Raw genomic sequence first — 21,951 nt, 5'->3', positions numbered from 1 at the left:
ATGTAGCATGACCTCAAACAGGTTATTCATTCTCAAAAGACCTTTCCATGTGGTTGAATCAAAACCATTCTGCAAAGCAGAGTGGGGCTGATGTTCCTCTACAGTGATGTGAAAGACTCATTAACGGTTATATTTATGGAAGTTGCTGCTACCCAGGGTGACTCTCGCAGTCATTAGGTTTAAGGGTAATTACTTTTTGAAATAGGGCCACACTGGGTTGAAAAATGCTTATTTTACTAATTTTATGTTTGTCTAATCATCTGAAACAACCAAATGATAAATTTTTACACATGTCCATCCTTTAGGACAAAGTGTGTAGCCACTAAAGGAAGAATGCCATTATTTAACACTGCCATTCTGTTTAACTGAAACTCGTGTCCATCTCAGATCTGTTCCAGAAAGCCATCATCCAGAGTGGGACAGCGCTGTCCAGCTGGGCCGTCAATTACCAGCCTGCAAAGTACACCCGATCCCTCGCTGAGAAGGTGGGCTGCAACATGCTGGACACCATCGACCTGGTGGAGTGCCTGCAAAAGAAAAACTACAAGGAGCTGATTGAGCAGTACGTCACGCCTGCAAAGTATCACATTGCTTTTGGGCCTGTAATTGATGGAGATGTGATCCCAGATGACCCACAGATTCTCATGGAGCAAGGGGAGTTCCTAAACTACGACATTATGCTGGGGGTCAACCAGGGAGAGGGGTTCAAGTTTGTTGATGGCATTGTGGACAGTGAGGATGGCGTGTCTGCCAACGATTTTGACTTTGCAGTGTCAGACTTTGTGGATCATCTCTATGGCTACCCAGAGGGAAAGGACACCCTGCGGGAGACCATCAAATTCATGTACACTGACTGGGCAGACAAGGAAAATCCAGAAACCCGTCGCAAGACCCTCGTGGCACTCTTCACTGACCACCAGTGGGTGGCACCAGCTGTGGCCACGGCCGACCTCCATGCCCAGTACGGCTCACCCACCTACTTCTATGCTTTTTACCACCACTGTCAAAGTGACATGAAGCCCAGCTGGGCGGATTCCGCCCACGGTGACGAGGTGCCGTATGTGTTTGGGATCCCCATGATTGGCCCCACGGATCTTTTTAACTGCAACTTTTCAAAGAATGATGTGATGCTGAGTGCAGTCGTCATGACCTACTGGACTAATTTTGCCAAAACAGGGTAAGGATTATGTTTTGTTACGTTCTTCTTTTTTGCCCATTGTCACTGTGATTTACTATAAACAACTCTTCATCATTGTCAAAAAAGGAAGAAAAAAAATCCATTTCCACTACAAGTCACCTTTGTTCTTCGTACACATGTTACACATGTGGTACCCTTTACAATATCCAGCCTCTGGTTATATGTTATGTTCTTCCATATATATTTACTACAGGAAAAATATGATTGAAGAGGTTTGCTTGAACTAACTTGATACTTGGTAGAAAATCCTGTTTTGATACTGACAGCTTCAAGACGTCTGCCATATCAAAAAACTAGCTGCATTGATTCAGTCAGGTGCAATTTTGAGTTATTCTTCCACACAAACTGTCTTCAAATTTAAAGACTCTGGAGAGGCCTCTTGTTCTACCTCTGCTCTTCAGATTTTTGATACGGTTTCAATTGGATTCATATCAGCTGATTGACTGTGTTGCTCTGGTATCTTCATTTTGTCTTTCTGAAACCAACTGACTGTTTGGGATCATTTTCTTGCTGAAATACCCACTCCCATTTCATTTTCGGATTCTCATCGAGAATGTCCAGGTACATTTCTCTGTCCATTTTTGCGATCAATAAAACAAAATCTTCCAGCAGGATATGCTAAAAAAAAAAAAGCAGATCACCATGGTGATTGAGAAAATGGGTCATACAATAAATAGTTTAATAGGGGATCATTTCAATAAAAATGTGAACAAATAAAGAAAAAAAAATAAAGTATGTTATATGATAAAGTAAATTCTTGACAGTAAAAATAAAATATGTTTATTATTGCTTTATTTAATCATAATATATATTTAGCTAATTCAATGTATCTGTTTTTTACATTTTGTATTAATATATGATATATTATTATTTTAATTTTATTAAATTGTGGCACTTCTCGAATTCATGGTCAGGTTGTGGTTAGGACTGGCGCTCCTAAAGTATGATTTAATTTGACAAATCTGTTTAAAAGGCCAAGGTTAACAAGTTATTTCACGATGGACGGAAGCACAAACCAACACTGAAACAAGTTGTACACGACTTTAACACGTGATGATTTTCATTAGTAATAGACCCCTTGCAACCACGTGACTCCGTTACCCAGAACCCCTTGCGTGGCGGCCATATTGGTTGGCACGCCATTTGACGAAATGACGAGTTCTCCAGGTATTTTTCTTCTTTAGATAACGTATCACAAGATCGTTTTAAGAGTAAGTTGATGGTTGATGGGATCAGATTGCCAGATCCACACAGCAAAAGCCTGAAGGGACGGAGCGAGTCTGTGAAATGCTGGCCAAGGGTTTCGTACCGCGACACAGCTGCTTTATAAACACGCAGGCCAGTACGGACAAGAGAGCACGAAAGCCCCTGAAACCACTGGACGGCTGCAATTATTTTTTTATCTGGAAAAAGGCTCCAGCAAACGCCCGCGACGCCATGAGGGATTAAGCGGTCAGAAAATGGATGGATGGATGTTCAGACATGTTTGTGCAACAGCACAAAGCAGAAAGGAAGACCCGCCCGGTAGGTTAAAAAAAAAACATCACTCTCTACGGATTATTTAGGTGTTTTTGTCTTGTTAAAATGGGTGGGGGTGTCGGCGACATTGCAGCGTAAACACAGAAGTACTAGCGCCCGTGAACAGGCGGAGGGGAGGTGGCGATCGTTACACTGGCCGGAGGGCCGCCGCTGTCTGGAGCAGCAGGAAGCGGGTGCTGCTCCAGACAGCGGCGGCTACAGCAGCAACAGCGGCTCTCCGGCCCGTGTAGCGATCGGTACAGCAGCCGCCGCAGCCGCCGCTGTCTGGAGCAGCACCCGCTTCCTGCTGCTCCAGACAGCGGCGGCTCTCCGGCCCGTGTTGCGATCGCTACACGGGCCGGAGAGCCGCCGCTGTCTGCTGCTTCAGACAGCAGCGGCTGCTGTAGCGATCGCTACACGGGCCGCTTCTCCGGCTCGTGTAGCGATCGCCACCTCCCCTCCGCCGCTATTTAAGTAGAACAATGAATAGAGCCGAATTAAGTTGTATTTACCGGAGATGAAGTGTAGACTGCAAATTCTCTCGTAGTATGTTGGCTCCCCCAGTCCATTGGGAGTGTCTGCCTGCGCTCTTTTCATTGAAAATATCAATTTCTTTCTTCTTTCCTCATCCTTTGGTAAACGACAGAAACGTACATCCAACGATTTGGAATGCCTCTCTGTGCAACCGGGAGCACAACAAGTCGTAAGCATTGCTTAGATTCCAAAAATAAACTAACTAAAAGTACGCTCTAAATCACCCGTTTTGTCATGTAGTAGACGGGCTGTCAGGCTAGCGTGCCCACCAAGATGGAGGCGCGCACCCCCGATCACGTGACTGTGACGTCAGATGCAAGGGGTCTATTGAATTTAAACATGTAGTTATCCCATGATGCATACGGTAAATTACTGACACGTTTAAATCCTTTTAAATATAAGTTTGCTTATTCATTCATTTAATACATTTCTGTGCAGCTATATATATATATATATATATATATATATATATATATATATATATATATATATATATATATATATATATATAAAAATATTGTGTGTAAATAAAAGGGAATGCTGCAGCCAGGTGCTGCTAATCAAATGCACTTGATTGACTGATTATCAGCAGTTTTGGCAGTTTGCTTATCTGCAGCCTGCAGTTGTGTTAACACAATACCTAGAAGGAAAGACATCAGCAGGAACATAAGTCAGACAATTTGCTGATGCCCATCATCCTAGAAAGCGCCATGAGACCATCTCTAAACAACTTTCTCATAGCAAAAAATCTAAGGTACCTGCTGGATCTCTCCGTAGCTGACATGTCTCTGTTCCATATCACCTGATTCAAAGAACTGCATGACCTCCTCTGCAGCCTTCAAGTATTGCAGCCTCTTAATCATCCATTCATTTAAGTCATGTGCGTGGCAACAAGAAGACACTTAAAACATGCAGGACAGGGGTGCTTGAGGACCATGGTTGGGAATCACAACTAGCATGCTAAAGGCCAAAAGACTGGACAAGAAGGGCTCTTTTTATTCTTTAAAAAAAGGGTTGAAGGGGAAAGCCTCTTCTCTCTAGAAAAAAGCAAAATCTAACAGCATGACCTAGGATTACAAAACTGCATCTGAATGAAGACAATACTTCTGGACAAAGATGAGACCAAAGAAGAGGTGTTTAAGGATTATAGAGTCAGACGTGAGGCTATAAGAGCCTCATTGCTTAGGGAAGAAATGACACAAGTGGCCTGACTGATGAACTAATACAGAAAACATTGATTTCAAGTTTCAAAAGCCCTTCTGCAAGCCGTTGAACCATGGGGTGGACTTATCTTTTTTCATGTTTGACTTGAGGTTAGATTTAAATCATTTTTAGGAGCTGTTGAGTTTTATTAAGTCCTGATACACGCAGGGAATCTTACAACTCTTGTTGAATGTTACACCTCCTAATACTTCAATGCAAGTTGGAGAAGTTGTATTTCTAAAATGGAAAAACTGAAGTTTTCTAAGACAGCCTAGGCAATGTAAGGTCTAACTTAAGCAGACAATGAGATGTCTATTAAATCAGAGCTCCAGAAGCCTCTCGATGAATGATATTACTTGCTAAATGTTGGCTAAAATAGAATTTAATATTCCAAAAAAGTAAAAAACAAACTGGACTTTTTTTCTGAAGTTATAAGATGTTTCATTTCCTATCTCGAAAGCTTTCAATCCAATTCAATTCAATTTTATTTATATAGCGCCAATTCATGAAACATGTCATCTCAAGGCACTTTACAAAGTCAAATTCAATCATATTATACAGATTGGTCAAAAATGTCCTATATAAGGGAAACAGTTAATTGCTTCAAAGTCCCGACAAGCAGGATTCACTCCTGGAGAAGCGTAGAGCTACAGGGAGAGTCGTCTGCATTGTCCATGGCTTTGCAGCAATCCCTCATACTGAGCAAGCATGAAGCGACAGCGGAAAGAAAAACTCCCCATCAATGGGTAGGAAAACCTCCAGCAGAACCGGGCTCAGTATGAACGGTCATCTGCCTCGACCGACTGGGGGTTACAGAAGACAGAGCAGAGACACAACAAGACAGAAAAAAGCACAGATGCACACATTGATCCAGTAATCTGTTCTACATTAGATGGTAATAGCGGGTGATCTGTCTTCCCTGGATGATGTCACAGCTGACAGAACGTCAGACCAGGTGTAGAAAAAAGAGAGAAAACAAAAAGTTAAAAGCTGAAATGACGACAAGCAATGCAAAACTGTAACTCTATAACCCCACTCTACCTATAAGCTTTGTCAAAAAGGAAAGTTTTAAGATTAGTCTTAAAAGTAGACAGGGTGTCTGCCTCACGGACAAAAACTGGGAGTTGATTCCACAGGAGAGGAGCCTGATAACTAAATGATCTGCCTCCCATTCTACTTTTAGAGACTCTAGGAACCACCAGCAGACCTGCAGTCTGAGAGTGAAGTGCTCTGTTAGGAACATACGGGGTAATCAGAGTTCTGATATATGATGGAGCTTGATTATTAAGGGCTTTATACGTTAAAAGAAGAATTTTAAATTCTATTCTTGATTTAACAGTAAGCCAATGGAAGGAAGCTAAAATTGGAGAAACATGATACCTCTTGTTGATTTTCATCACAACTCTTGCTGCAGCATTTTGGATCAGCTGAAGACTTTGAACTGCATTTTGTGGACTTCCTGATAGTAAAGAATTACAATAGTCCAGCCTTTAATTAACAAATGCATGGACTAGTTTTTCAGCATCACCCCTAAACAGAATGTTTCTAATTTTGGCGATATTCCTGAGGTGAAAAAAGGAAACTCTTGAAACCTGTTTAATATGGGATTTAAATGACATGTCTTGGTCGAAAATAACAGCAAGAGTTTTTACTTTATTACCAGAGGCCAAGTTAATGCCATCCAGATTAAGTGGTTGATTAAGAAGTTTATTTTTTGAGGACTGGTTCAAAGATTACAACTTCTGTCAGAATTTAAGTGCAGGGAATTTAAAGTCATCCAGCTTTTGATGTCATCAAGACATGACTGCAGTTGAAGTACTTGAATGGATTCATCAGGATTTATGGATAAATATAGCTGAGTGTCATCAGCATAACAGTGGAAATTAATCCCATGCTGTCTGATAATTTTGCCGATCGGAAGCATATATATATATAGTAAAGAGAATTAGACTGAACCCTGTGGTACTCCACAGGTGACCCTAGAGTTTGAAGAAGATTTATTATTAACATGAACAAACTGGAACCAGCCTAATGCTTTCCTTTCCCCTTAATCCCTACAGTATGCTCAAGTCTTTGTAGGAGAATATTGTGATGAACTGTGTCAAATGCAGCACTGAGATCTAACAGGACAAGTATAGACACAAGTCCATTATCTGAGGCCATGAGAATACCACTGGTGACCTTCACCAAAGCTGTTGCAGTGCTATGATAAACTCTGAAGCCTGACTGAAACTCCTCATTACTTTGTAAATATTCACAAAGTTGATTAGCAACTACTTTCTCAATACTTTTAGATAAGAAAAGAAGATTAGATATAGGTCATTAATTTACTAACTCATCTTGATCAAGAGATGGTTTCTTAAGTAAAGGTTTTAATAACAGCTACTTTAAAAGCCTGTGGTACATATCCATTTACCAAGGATAGATTAATCATGTCTAAAATAGTGCCACTGATCAGAGGGAATATGTCTTTAAACAACTTGGTTGGGATCGGGTCTAACATACAGGTAGAAGGTTTAGATGAAGCTAGATAGCTCAGAAAGCGCTACTGCTTGTAAACAGTTCAGACACTGCGCAGGTTCTCCAACGCTGCCCCACTTACTAAGGACAAGGTAATCATTTTTGGGAGGATGCCAATTATTTTATTTTTAATGGAATCAATTTTATTTATGAAGAATCCCATAAAATCATTACTGCTAAGAGCTAAGGGACTGAACGGAGTCATAGCTCAACGGAGCTTTACCGCAAACAGGAAGTGACGAGCAGCTTCTCAATTCAAAAAGTCTGGAGTAATGTAAATTGAGAAAGCTTCCCGGATAGGAAGCGAAATGTCTTCAAAGTTCGGAAGAAAGTCCAGTTGTTTTGTTTTTTTACTTTTTTGGAATAACCATGACCTGGATGACTGAGAATCTTCACAGGCATACAAAATTTAATATTCATTTTTCAAACCTGGATTTGGGGACATGGTGTCAAGAAATATTTTTGCTATGATTAGCTATTAAGTGATTAGTCAGTGAATCACAGAGATCAAGTGGAGGTTAATAAAACACATTAAATCCCTCTCCTGGTGCTGCCGAGGTGCTGGATTTGATAAAAGGATTTTCTCGCTGTTTCCATTTGGATCACGTTTCTTTGCTTCACACACACCTTGAGATTAGGCGTCAGGTTGTTTGCTGCCCAGTCGCACTTAAAATTCACTTTAAGGTGAATAAATAAAGTCTTGATCAGCACAATGGTCTGCAGCATTTCAACGCTTGCTGTTTGGCTCCAATTCAATTTATGCCTGATCAGCAGGGGATTGGTCTCCTCACAGACATTTTGGGACAGCTCTTTATCTCTCGCTGCTTTTTTATGCACTGCCAAGACAGTGTTTGCTGAAAGCAAATTCATCACAGGGAGAGTTCCTGTTTCTCAGCGAGTCCCCCCAACTAGCTACTAAGTCTCCAGTTGTGATCACGACAGGTCACATTTCACTACAAAGAAAAGGCAGTATAGATTTGAAAGAGAATGGCAGCTGTAATCAGAAATATAGATTAGCTGGGGCCAATAAATATTTAATTTATTGAATACACTTGTTCAGTTCACTTGCAAAGACATATGCAGTTTCTATTTTTAATGACTGCACTATTTTAATAGAGACAAACAAAATAAATCTACCAGATTAAATTACATATAAAGCTGAAACCCGATATCTCAATGCAAGGACAGATTAGCATTCTCTGTTGTACAATAAAGTAGACTAATCTGTTCCTGCTTTAAGTCAGAATTAACTAAATAATCATTTTGCTAAATGCCAGAATAATGAGAGAGAATTCTTGATTAGCTTCTTTAAATTCAGATACAATTATTATTCTAAATACTTCATTAATGAAGTCTAAGATACATCAAGAACATATTATATTTTAAGGCACCCTCTCTAATACTCTGCTCCCTTTTGTGGCATCATGGGGAAAAAATTCAAGATATCAGGTGGAGAACCGAGGCCCTTCATGAATCTTGTTCATCCCTCCTCAAAATGTCCACATATATAAATGGCATGTGAATATCAAGCCACCAAACTGGTCAGGGAGATGATAATTTTTGTGAGACATGTCCTGTGGGCTAATGGATATAAAACGGAGGTGTTTGTTTAGACATTCTGACTATCAATTAATTTGGAGGGAAAAGGTGGAAGCTTACAAGATGCAGGATAACTGAGCTACAGTTGTGGTAGCATCATGCTGTGGGGGTGCCTTTGCCACAAGAGGGACTGGTGTTCTCTGGGACCTCAGTCATTTGTGGGCAGAGCTGAAATAGTGTGTGGAAGTAAGCTTGTGGAAGAAAACTGTATCATTTGGATCAAGTTTAAAGGCTTTTTCTACTTAATAGGGAGGAAATATGTGAAAACTTCTGAATTTGAAGAAGGTAATACATGGTTAACTAAAAGGGTCCCATCATTCTACTATTCAGCAAATGTAAGTGCATTTTGTGATAATCACAGACTTAACACTGGAAAATTTTAACTTTAATGAGAAAAAATGGTTCTGTTCTTTTTACAGCCAAGGTAAATATTGCCTACTGTAAATCATATTTTGCTCCTCAATGTGTGAGCCACATATTTAATCCCCCACAATTCCGCCAGAATACCCATACTGTAGCTTAGTCTCTGTGTGGCACAAAGAGAAACGTTTGAGCCCATACTGTGCATGTAGAGCCCACCATTTATCAATTTTTATACTCACTTTATTCATGCTGAGTCACAGAGGAAGCCTGTCTCTTGTGGTGAATGTTCCTCGACAGGTCGCCAGTCCATCTAAGGGCAGCATAGAACCTAAGGAGACATACAACAGCGCAGGCATGTCTAAGACCAATCTTGATTGTCCACCTAACCTTGCATGCTTTTGGAGTGTGTGAAGAAGTCACAATGTTCCAGAGAGAACCCACACATACATGGGAAGAACTCCCCCAAAAGTCCTTGGCAAGGATTTGAACCAAGGGCATAGGTTTGATTTGAACTTTGGTAAGGACACCTACAAACAAACCTTCCCTGGTCTGACGTCATTGGTCCTACGCAATATGCATGCTCCTATTTTTGGATGCTTGTTTCGTCTGTCTAAAGAGAAAAGTAGTATTTCTTGCTACATTTATTCAAATTTTATAACCACGACACACACTAGATGCTGTTTGTTAATGTTTAAAGCATCACTGGATCTGATGAATGTCGAATTGGGACTTTTTTCCATTTGAACTAACAGCAACAGAGACAAATGGTAAATATGTGCCCATTAAACCAAATATAGTCACAATATGTCTGTTGTCTATCCTGTATTTTCTTTTGAAAATATAGAAATGCACAGAGATAAAACCCCACCCTTATTTTTTTTTTTATCTAACATACTCTGTCTGCATCATAAAACACAGCAAAATTCTACATTCAAGGGACTGCAAATAAATGTATGATATTTATTCTGCTCTGGAAGTAGAAGAGTAACTGATACTGACAGCATTTCAAATATTAAATTCAAACAACGAATGTACAACTGGGCAGTAGTTACTCTCTTTAGCCCATTTCATGTAATCAGAGTGAGAATGCTATACAGCATTCTCACTTATTGTTTTCCTGTTTTTCTTTATTATTATTAGGCGCCTGCCTATGCATTGAAAATGCATGGCGAGCCTAATACTATCCACCTAATAAGGGTCCATCACCTTTAATACAGGCCGAACCGAAGGGTCTACCCCCACATACTATACATCAAAATGTTCGTCTCGACGCCGTGAAGCGGGCTTTTTGTACTTGACGCCATTTCCAGTTACCCTGGCGACAAAATTAATCAAAAACCACTTGACCTCTCCATAATTCGGAGCTTTGTATGTCACTGGTCTTTGGTACAGTGGATTAGGTGTTTGGCTACCAATGAAGAGGTTGCAGGATCAAAACCTTGCATGGCAAATTCAGAGTTTTACATTTTTACCCAACATTTAGTTTTCCTTTGGGTTTAAATAAGAATTTTTGAATTAAATCAATACATTTCACCATTTATTGAAGCCTTTAACATTTTTATTCACATTTAATTTTTTCTTGCTACATTGAAGTATTTAATCGTGTTTTAATAACACCAATTTTCCATGCTGCTTCGATGCAGACCTTCTCCTGTCGGCTGGTTTTGTTGAAGACAAATCCTTTGTACTGAGAAGATTTGATTTAAAATCCCCAAGCAATAAAAGCCTACAACCAAGGAACTCGGAAGCTTTGCCTTTGACAGTTATACGCACCACCAGGCGGGCGCCTTCTTCAATTTCTTCAGAAATTGAATGTTTCTAGTTGGGTGCCCGCCTATGCACTGAAAATGCATGGCGGAGGCCTTATACTATGCACCTAATAAGGGTTTCTTTAATCCTTTTTATTCTTCCGTCACCGTTAATACAGCCCGAACCGTAGGCTGTACCCCCACAAACTATATATCAAAATGTGCGTCTCAATGCCGCGAAGTATGCTATTTGTACTTGACGCCATTTAAAGTTACTGTGGTGACAAAATTAACCAAAAACCACTTCTCAAAACCACTTCCTAGACACAGTTGACCTCTCCATAATGCAGAGTTCAGCATGGCACTTTTTTGGTACAGTGGTTTAGGTGTTGGGCTGGTGCACCAAAGGTTGCAGATTCGCAACCTGCTGGGGGTACCCAATATTTTATTTTTTTTTTTACAAGTAACAAATAAATAATTTGAACAACTGATATAAATGAATGAATGATGAAAAAATTGCAACAGCAAGAACTACTGCTCATTAGCAGGCACAATATGGACTTTTCAGCTCTGCAGCGTCGACAAAGTTTTCCTGAAGTTTCTTTTAATCTATTTTTCACCAGAATTTTTCTTCCAAAACTGCATTGCATTGCTGCGCAATAGCACACATGAGTTTCTGGACCTTCGGAGCTATAACAGTGATACATTTATCGCCGATATTCCCGTCATCTTAGAGATCTCCAGAACACTGGATCCTGCCGACTTCTCCCGGCCGGGCAGAAGTGCAACTCAGCCGGCGACCGGAACGTAAACAAAGCCGGCGTAACCGCGGAGCGGAATGCGTGCTAGGCTAAAGCTAACACCACACTGGCTATCTTTACTGGGGTTACCAGACTTCTATTTTTCACCTGACTTTTTCTTCCAAAACTGCACCGCGTTGCTGCGCTATAGCACACATGAGTTTCTGGACCTTCGGAGCTATAACAGTGATACATTTATCGCCGATATTCCCGTCATCCTAGAGATCTCCAGAACACTGGATCCTGCCAACTTCTCCCGGCCGGGCAGAAGTGCAACTCAGCCGGCGACCGGAACGTAAACAAAGCCGGCTTAACCGCGGAGGGGAATGCGTGCTAGGCTAAAGCTAACACCACACTGGCTATCTTTACTAGGGTGACCAGACGTCCCCGATTTCCGGGCACTGTCCCGGTTTTGGACCACCTGTCCCCGCTAAAGCTGTCCCCGGAAATGTCCCAGATTTTACCGAGGGGAAAATGTTGCGCGTAGACTGTTATTACGGTAGAGCTGTTGCGCGCAGAAACAGGTGTTACGGTAGCTGGTTGCGCTGCTGATAATATAAAGATGAGGGACAGAGCGCACCACTAGACGGGCGGTAATGATCCTTTTGGATGTGGTCAGCACCCATTAAAACACGAAGAAGAAGAAGGGCGCACCACTTTTAAAACAGAAGAAGAAGAAGTGGAAGTTCGTTGTCATAAACGGTGATCGGGAGCTGCTGTGTTATGGTAAGTGTGTTAAACGATTCAGTTTATTTGGATCGGGCTGATCCTGTGATAAATGTTCGTGTCCAGGTTAAAAAAAATCAATAAAAAGTAAGACAAGACCACGAGTTGCTGCTCACCTGAGTAAAAGACACTCAGATAAAATGTAACAGAATGATTGTAAACTCTTTGTAAGGCGCTAATCTGGTACGCTGGTTCTCCAGGGCTCAACAAGAGTTCATCTAAAGATGTTTTAGAACTGATTGGTGACCTTTAGTTTATATTTCAGAAAGTTAGTTATAAGTGGAGTTATGTGGTTTTATGTTTTTTGGATACAATCCGGGTTAGCACCCGAACATCCTTTTCAGACAGCTTCGTCGTGCGTCCACAGTTAATCCTGTTGGATGTGGTTTGTCCTTCTTGGTGGTATGCTGACATTACCCTGGACACCGTGGCTCTTGATACATCACAAACACTTGCTGTCTTGGTCACAGATGCAAGGCAAGGCAAGGGAAATTTATTTATATAGCACAATTCAGTACAGAGACAATGCAAAGTGCTTTACATAATTAAAATATAGCAAAATAAACGCAAGTAGTAATAAAATGTAGATAGAAATTAGAATAAAAGCAAGTAGAGATAGAATGTAGAAACAAAGAAGAACATTAAGTAAAACAGTTTCACTAGAACAGTTAAAGGCAATTTTAAACAAATGTGTTTTTAAACTTGATTTAAAAGAACTCAGGCTTTCCGCACTTTTACAGTTTTCTGGAAGTTTGTTTCAGATAAGCGGAGCATAGGAACTAAATGCTGCTTTTCCTTGTTTAGTTCTGGTTTTAGGTATGCAGAGTAGGCTGGAGCCAGAAGACCTTAGTGGTCTGGAAAGTTGATACACTGATAACAAGTCTGTAATGTATTTAGGTGCTAAGCCATTTAGGGATTTATAGACTAACAGAAGTATTTTAAAGTCTATTCTCGGAGATACAGGGAGCCAGTGAAGGGACTTTAGAAATTGGGTGATGTGCTCTACTTTCTTGGTCTTAGTAAAGAGGTGGGCATCAGCGTCTGGATCAGCTGCAGCTGTCTGATCCAGCAGACATGTGAAAACACTGTTGCAGTAATCAATTCGACTAAATATAAACGCATGGATTAGTTTTTCCAGATCCTTTTGAGACATTAGTCCTTTAATGATGGAAATGTTCCTCAGGTGATAGAAAGCCGACCTTGTAACTGTCTTTAGATGCTTTTGGAGGTTCAGGTCTGAGTCCATCACTACACGCAGGTTTCAGGCCTGATCAGTGGTTTCTAGCTGAAGCGACTGAAGCTGTGTGCTACTTTTGATCTCTCCTCTATTGGTCCAAATATTATTACTTCAGTTTTGTTTTTATTCAATTGAAGAAAGTTTTGACACATCCAGCAAGATGTGCACCAACAATTTGTCCTCATTTGAACTCACCCATGTCACCCATAATGTTGTGTGCATTGCAATATTTTGAGCAAAACTGTGCTCTTACCCTGCTAATTGGACCTTCACACTCTGCTCTTATTGGTTCAATGTGCAATTAATGAAGAATAGCCACCAGGCTGATCCAATTTAGCCATGAAACCTCCCACACTAAAATGAGAGGTGTTTCAGTTTCATTGTCAAACTCCTGTATATAGTGTATTTCACTTACTGAATTGAGTTACTGAAATAATTGTCTATACTTTTATTTATTAAGATTTAATTCTTGTGTTTATGTAAGGCAGAAGTTACAAATGTAAATGTTACAACCTTTTGTTTGGACCGTTTTTGCCTTTTCTTCTTTCTATTAAAAACGGCTCTAAGAGAAGAGGTGGAAACAACGCCCCCAAAATGATGCTTGTGGCCAAAAAGTGTATTACGTCAGTAGTGGTTTAGGACTACCGTAGCAAATGAATGGCAAACTTTGACTGTCGGCTGTCGCCAATTAGGTCATTAGCTGCGTCTCAGATCGAAATACGCAGTTTGCAGCTCTGCAGACGCAAAGTTTTGCTGGTCGGCAGGTTTTGATGAAGGCAAATCCTTTTCACTCAGAAGGTTTGATTTAAAATCCCCAAGCAATGAGAGACTACGACCAAGGAACTCGGAAGCTTTGCCTTTGACGGTCATGCCCACCACAAGGCGGGCGCCTTTTTCAACTTCTTCAGAAGTTGAACGATTCTAGTTATACAGCATTCTCACTTATTAAGTTCCTTCAGGTCTTGATTATTATTCCGTACGTTTTAGCATCTAACTACTCCTGCATACTTCAATCGATTTAAACAATTTTCGTATCAAAACATTCAGCTCATTAACAACATAACTGCTATGTCTTTTGGTAATTATAACTTTTATAATATTTAAAATATTTACCTTTTTTGAGTTTTTTGCTCTCATTGAAATTGAATGGAGAATGCTTCAAATTCTTCAAATATTTCAGCTTTTTGACAGCTTACTGCTTCAGCCTACTTTCAGCTAGAAACGCCATTCAACTTTTAAAATGTTCAAATAACCGTCAGCTATCTTCAGCTTCTTCAGCTTTTTCATATCTTCTACCATTTTCATATTGTCCCTCCTTAAAATAATTTTGCATTTTCATAAAATTCAGAAAAATGAATGCGTTGCTATGGTTGCTAGGGAATTCACTTAGAGTGGCCACTGTAGATTTTCCAATACATTTTTCTTCTTCCAACAACTTCTTCTCACTCACTCAATTTTCACTCTATGCACATAATATTTTACATCAAAACGTAGGAATTTTTGTCTGGATTCAGAAAATTTAACCATCATTGGTGTGGGATTTATAGATTTTTCACAAATCACCCCAGACCTCCTAAACCGTTTGATGTACAGGCATGAGAATTTCACACATTCATGTTCAAACCTATTTGGCACTCGCAAAAAATAAATTTTGTCGATAACTGATATGGTTTTGCCGCAGGAACAATTTGTTTGGGAGTAGCGTTTTGGAAAAATGCTGAAACAGGTTCAAATGAGGCACTTTTCTACATCGTCACTACTCCTAAACCATTTCATGTACAGGCATGACACTTTCACACATGAATGTCCAGACCCTTCTGCCACTCACAAATAAGGAATTTTGTCGATAACTGTTACGGTTTTTTACATCGTTGCTGTGCCCACACCGTTTTTTGTACAAACATAAAAATGGGCACCACAGTCCTCAAAAGCCTGCTGATACTCACGCTGAAAGAATTATTTTGATATCTCTTATACTTTTTCAGCTACAGTGATTTGTTCGGGACTGTTTTTAGAGGATTTCTGGATTTCCATAAAAATCCCCTTTATATTATATTTTTTACGCCTTTATTAAAACATTTCCAGCAAAAACCGATAGCTTGTCTTCTTCCCCTATCCGTTACGAAATAAACGTAGAAAAAATTACGTCTCTACCATTTACGGATCAGGAGATATGGAGCGTTGTTCGAGGCAAAGTATTCCATTCTATTCCAATAAGGCAGAGTCTGACTCAAAGTGTCTGCACTTCAGTAGACTGGCCTGCAGCAGAGGTGTGAGTGAGTTTCCATGACGACGGAACTCTGCTGGCCAGAGGGACAGGCTCCATTGGGATAGAATGGCAACTTTCGACACCCACTGCAGTAGCTGTGATGAATGTAGGAATCTGAAATTTGCAGTCACTTCCTCTTAACAATTTAAAATTTTCCAGCGATTATCAGGCATGTGTCATTTTTCTGTCCCTTTTTGGATTTCACATGCTTTCCTATTGGGCCATGGACTCCAACAGGACCTGGCAGGATGCCCAGACACGACCTCCCCCCCCCTCCCCGCCCTATACAGCACCACCCACCTGTGGGAAATGGCACTACACACCATTTTGGTCAAATGAGTTTTGGGCCCAGATTTGGTGAGGCTGAGTTGCTAAAGGAGGCCGATCTGAGCCATAGCCTTTGGTGAGCTTTGGTGACATTAAGTATTGGCACTCCTTTTTGAGGCACTTCCCAGTACAGGATTTGGACCAAACTGACAGAGTACAATCACCAGGTGATACTGAACACAACCATGTTAGTGGCTCCAGAAGTAGCTCTAGAAAGCTCGTACAAACTTCTGCTTCACAGAGTCTGTACTTCCTTTAGAGAGAAAGCTCCACAAGAAATTTGGCCTATGTCGCATAAAGCATCTCCAAGCTATGAGGTGTCAAACATCCAATGCTTTTCAATGGGGGACTAAACCCCTTTATGTTCTCAGAAACGCATACCCATATATGGTGCTACAGTATAGCTCAAACACAAAGTGCAGGCTTTGAATGCAAGAGATTGTGAGATCGATTCCCGATGTGGGAGACTGAGTTTTATATTATAATCCCCACAGTGTGTATATCAAAACATGTGTGCTGATCCCATAAAGTATTTTTTTGTACCACCCACCATTTTAAGTTACCATGGCAACGTTATAAACAATATATTTTCTCCCTATTTGAGGCACATCCCAGTACAAGATTTGGACCAAAGTAACAGAGTACACTCACCCGGTGATACCAAACACAACCATGTTAGCGGCTAATGGTTAGCATGTTGCTAACCGGAAGTAGCTCTAGGAAGCTTGTACAAACGTCTGCTTGACAGAGTTTATGCTTCCTTTAGAGGGAAAGCTGCACAACAAATCTGGGCCATGTCGGATAAAGCATGTCTATTTTATGACGTGTTAAACATCCATTTTTGACCCCTATTTGCCTCTGCTACATGCTGCAGAAATGCTCCAAAGACACTAAAATCACACATTCACCTCAGTACCTCACATGATAAAGTTAATGATAATTAAGACAGAGAGCTGCAACAGTGATGTAGTCTCCATGACAACACTGCTAGCCAGAGGCTCCTAGGGACACGCTCCATTGACTTAACATACCACGGCCGCTGTGGGGGCTGTGAAGACCGTAGGAACCTGAAATTTGCAGTGTTACTTCCTGTTGCTATTTTTGACGGTACGATACGCACCACGAGACAGGAGCCTTGCTAAATTTCTTTAGAAATTTTCTAGTTCTAATTACAGCTCTTCTGACTCAAAGTCTGTGCCTGCAGTAGACGGACACCAGCAGCTGTGAGTGAGTTTTCATGACAACAGAACTCTGCTGGGCAGAGGTTACTGCAGGTCAGGGACAGCCTCCTTTTGCTTAAAATGGCACCTTATGACACCCACTGCAGGGGCTGTGATGAAAGTAGGAAGCTGAGATATGCAGAGTCACTTCCTCTTAACATTTTTAAATTTTCCAGTGATTATCATGCATGTGTCAATTTTCTGTCACTGTTTGGATTTCACATAGTTACTACTACTACTACTACTGATACAACTACTGATACTACTACTGCTGCTGCTACTACTACTACTACTACTACTACCACTACTGCTGCTACTACTACTACTACTACCACTACTATTACTGATACTACTACTACTACTACTACTACTACTGCTACTACTACTACCACTGCTATTACTGATACTACTACTACTACCGATACTACTACTACTACGACTACTACTACTGCTACTACTACTACTACTACTACTACTACTACTGATGCTACTACTACTACTACTGATACTATTATTTATACTACTACTATTAATACTCCAATACTTCTACTACCACTACTACTACTACTACTACTGATACTGATACTACTACTACTATTACAGCAAATGATACTAATACTGCTACTACTACTTATACTGATGCTACTACTCATACTACAACTACTACTACTGATATTACTACTACTACTAATAATAATAATACTATAACTACTACTACTACTGATACTACTACTACCACTACTGATAGTACTACTGATACTACTATTACTACTGATACTACTACTACTACTACTATTACTGGTACTACTACTACTACAACTACTACTAGTACTACAACTACTTCTTTCAATACTAATACTACTACTACCAATGCTACTAGTACTACCTATACTACAACTACTACCACTTCCACTAATACTGATTCAACTACTACAACTGCTGCTAGTCCTACTACTGCTGCTACTACTACTACTACTACTGTTTAACTTGCTTAGCTCTTTTATAACATTCTTCTTATCCTTCAGCTTTTGTCCTTTCATGTTCAAATTGGTTCTTCTTTGATTTCAATGTCTTTCAGCTAGTTGTTGTCTTCTACAGGGGTCTTCTGCATCTTCTGCTCAAATCATTCTGCAGATTAGCATTCTCACTCGCTGTTACGTAGGAACAGCTTTTTTTAGTTTATCTTAACATTCCAAACACATTTCTTACATCAAATATCTGAAGTGTAGATAACAGCTTCTCCTTATCTAAAGACATCTTCTCAGACAACTAATTACTTCCCTAACAATAGTGAGTTGTCAATGTTTAAATGTGCAGTAAATCTTAATACATAAGCAGCATGGAGGACCCAATACTGTACTTTGAGTAAGATGGGTGACACTCCCGAGGGAGGCGGGGGTACTGAATTGTTACATGAGTGGTTGTCCATTTCATCATTGAAATGAGAACATATTAATATACTATTGGTATATACTAGTATGATTATTAAAGAACAGCAGATTAAACTTTAAGATATGTAAAGGCCTATATTAAAATAATTTTGCGACCACATCAACAGATTAAATAATTTCTTACTTTTTGGTGTACCAAACTACCCTTGTAATGATGTAATATTTTATGGGCTTAGCCCCTGATGATGAGAATGTCTAGCTCCACCCCTGGTTTGTACTAATTTACTAATAGACAGTGGGGAAATCTATATACAATAAAACCAATTTAAATAGTGTTCATCTGTTTTATTTCTTTATCCTAATTCTAGAAGTAGAAATAGTCAAATAGCACTATTATTTTGTGAAACCCTAATCATGCTATTATAACTAAGCAAAAGTCTAAACAAAAAATAGCAGTTGTTTAGGCGACATTTAGTGTTCTTATACTGTATACTATGTAAAATAAATTACCCCTGCTTTTTATGCCTGAACTGCCTCAAATGGTCGACAATAAATGAAAGCAATAATAGCAACGAAATATTGGTAAAAGGGAAACCCTCACCTTTTCTTTTTCAGGCTGCTGTGGCTAAAAATCTTAATTTTTAATAGCCTACAGTCTTTGCTTTTCCATCTTTCCAGCAGTCTTCAGAACTCCTGCCTGGCACAGAATATTTAGTTTTATAAAAGAGATTAGGTTTTTGTTGATAAACTGTATTGTCCTTCAGAATTACATGCTATTTTGATATGCTAACGTTGGTTACTTACATTTCTCAAGTTCAACAAATCAAAACTCTCTCTCCTGCTTCTGTTCAGAAATGCACTCAGCAGCTTTCACCTATTTTAGTGCAGATAATGTTTAGTTTCTTAATTGGGACTAGTTTCGTATCCTAGTATTAATTGTGGTAACGGCAGTATCCCAGTATGAATCAAAACTTAAATCTCGCACTCCAAGCATGCATGCACATACACGCACACACACACAATAGAAAACAGCCAATCAGGAAGAGGGAAGGCGGAATTTAAGGCAACACAACCAACGAGAGTGGAGTTAAACAGCACACAGCACAGTCACATGTGCTGCAGATTTAAAGGGACAGGAAAGACAAAGCAGGCAGTGAGACGGAGCGGCAGCAGCAGCCGGCAGGCAGTGGAGATGCGAGAGGAAAATAAGTGATGCAGAAGCAAAGTTGTATTGTAAATGACAATAAATCTTACAATGTTATTCACATCAAATTATTGATAGGGACAATTAGGTTGGTCCAAAATTTTGGTAGGGACATGTCCCTATGGTCCTTATGCAAACCTACTCCCATGATTTGAACCCAGAACTTTTTGGCTGCATTTTATTTTCATTTTACCCTGTCTGTGGTTGAAGATAAGACCAAAGAGCTATCAAGGGAGGGAAACGAAGTAGAAAAAGTGTCCATTAATCCTCCTCTCTGGAGGTCCATATGAGAGGTTGATCATAAAAACGCTTAGGGATCAGCCCTGAACTATAAAGGAGCTTTTTAATGATCGTAATCCATTTTGGACGACCATCAGTAACACATACAACTCCATAACGGACAGAGCTCTTGCAGCACCCTGCAATAGAAACCAAAAGCCCAGACTTGTCCCTAGTTTTATTTTGAACAACTACAGGACTAAAAAATGGCTCTGGAGAAAGTGCATTGGTCAGATGAAACCAAACTCAACTTGTTAAAGACGGTCCAAAGAACTTGTCTGTCAGACAAGGATATGAGGGTGTTTTTCTGTCAAGATATACAATGACCCCACAAGACTTATCCTATCTTGCTTCCCCCGGGGCCCAAAAGATCGGAGGGGATAAAGATCAGCCACAATAGGGGGATAGCATTGACCAAGCCCCACACTTCAGTCTTTGAGAAAATCTGTGGAGAGAGCTGGACCTTCAGGGTGCCAAGTAGAAGCCAAGATACTCAACGACAGTGGTCTCTAACTCAAATCCTCGAGCACCAGTGTCCTGCAACTTTTAGTGTCCTGCGCCCTATACACCTGAATCAAGTGTCTAAGCTACCTCACTAGCATGCAGAGCTTGACTGCACGCTAGTGCTAATGTGCTACTAATGTGCTCACATTGGAGTCAGGTGTATTGTAGCAGAGACACATCTAAAAGAGTTCTGAGACCAAAAACTGTTCTCTTAAGATGAGTGTAAACCTGTCATGTTTTATTAAAAAATATATTTTAGTCAATGCCATAAAAATATATTTTTCAGTTATAATGAAACTACCCTAGAAGTCGGTGACTGCTCTGTAAGCACACCGCCAAATCCCACAGGGGTTCAAAGATCCACCCTAGCCTATGTATGTTTTTTTAGCTGTCAGGCCTCCACTTCTATAACAGTGCAGTTCTATTTGATTTGTGAGAGTGGCATGGACATCCCATCCATCCATCCATCCATCAAACCATCTGCCTATACTTCTATCTATATCATATTCCCCTTCTACTGAGATCACCTCACATGGACTAACTCCCATCACACTCATTCTTGTCGGTCCCAAGACTCTCCCAGGCCAGGAAGTACACCCCTTCCAACATGTGCTGGATCTGTCCAATGGGCTCCTCCCTGACACTGGAAGAGCCCAGGAGGCATCCTGGTCAGATGTCCGAAACACCTCAACCACTCAAATACATTTGCATTGCATTCTGTTGTGAATGAAAATTGGACAAACATAAAAATTAAATAAATAAACGTTTCCTTGATGCTGATATTCTTCATAGACATTTCAAAGCTGTCAGAACGAGGGTCACACTGAATGCATTATAGCTTTTTCAAGTCTATGAAATCATGTGTTGCACCAAACTGGAGATGTTTATTTTTTTATTTTAATGTTATTTTTTTTTTCATTTTTAATTGACGTGTCATCATGAGCATGCCACAAGGAGTGGAGTGAGAGCTTGGTAAAATAAAAAAGAAATGGAAAAGGTCACAATTATCATTGAATCTGGATGGAAACCAAAGAGCAATGAGCTGTTCTACAGGCAAATCTTTTGAAAGCATTCTATTTTATCAATCTATAACGAATTCAGTGGGAGGGATGAGGACTGTTCTAACATATGTTAGTACAGCGATGACAGCCCTTAAGGGACATCTTACCACATGCCAGCAATCATTTTTATGTGACTCCATATGCAGCTACCAGCTGGAGGCTGAACCTTGCTGGATGACTGTTTTGACCCTTTGTAAGGAGGCAGTTTAATTAGGGTGACCATATTTTCATTTGGGAAAACCAGGACACC

At 40.1% G+C, this 21,951-nt stretch overlaps 1 protein-coding gene across 1 annotated transcript in view; it reads left to right on the top strand.

The window, feature by feature from the left end:
- The window catches only part of nlgn4xa (neuroligin 4 X-linked a), a 159,568-nt gene that overhangs the window by 125,780 nt on the left and 11,837 nt on the right, over positions 1-21,951 (top strand). The window contains exon 5 of the mRNA XM_036134058.1: positions 388-1,177. Within this exon, the coding sequence (XP_035989951.1) occupies positions 388-1,177 (790 nt within the window). The remainder of the gene's footprint in view (positions 1-387; positions 1,178-21,951) is intronic.

Source organism: Fundulus heteroclitus, unplaced genomic scaffold (genome assembly GCF_011125445.2).
Source record: "Fundulus heteroclitus isolate FHET01 unplaced genomic scaffold, MU-UCD_Fhet_4.1 scaffold_73, whole genome shotgun sequence".
Lineage (NCBI taxonomy): Eukaryota > Metazoa > Chordata > Actinopteri > Cyprinodontiformes > Fundulidae > Fundulus > Fundulus heteroclitus.
Note: the sequence above shows the minus strand (reverse complement) of the source record. Positions and strands in the feature narration are given on the sequence as shown.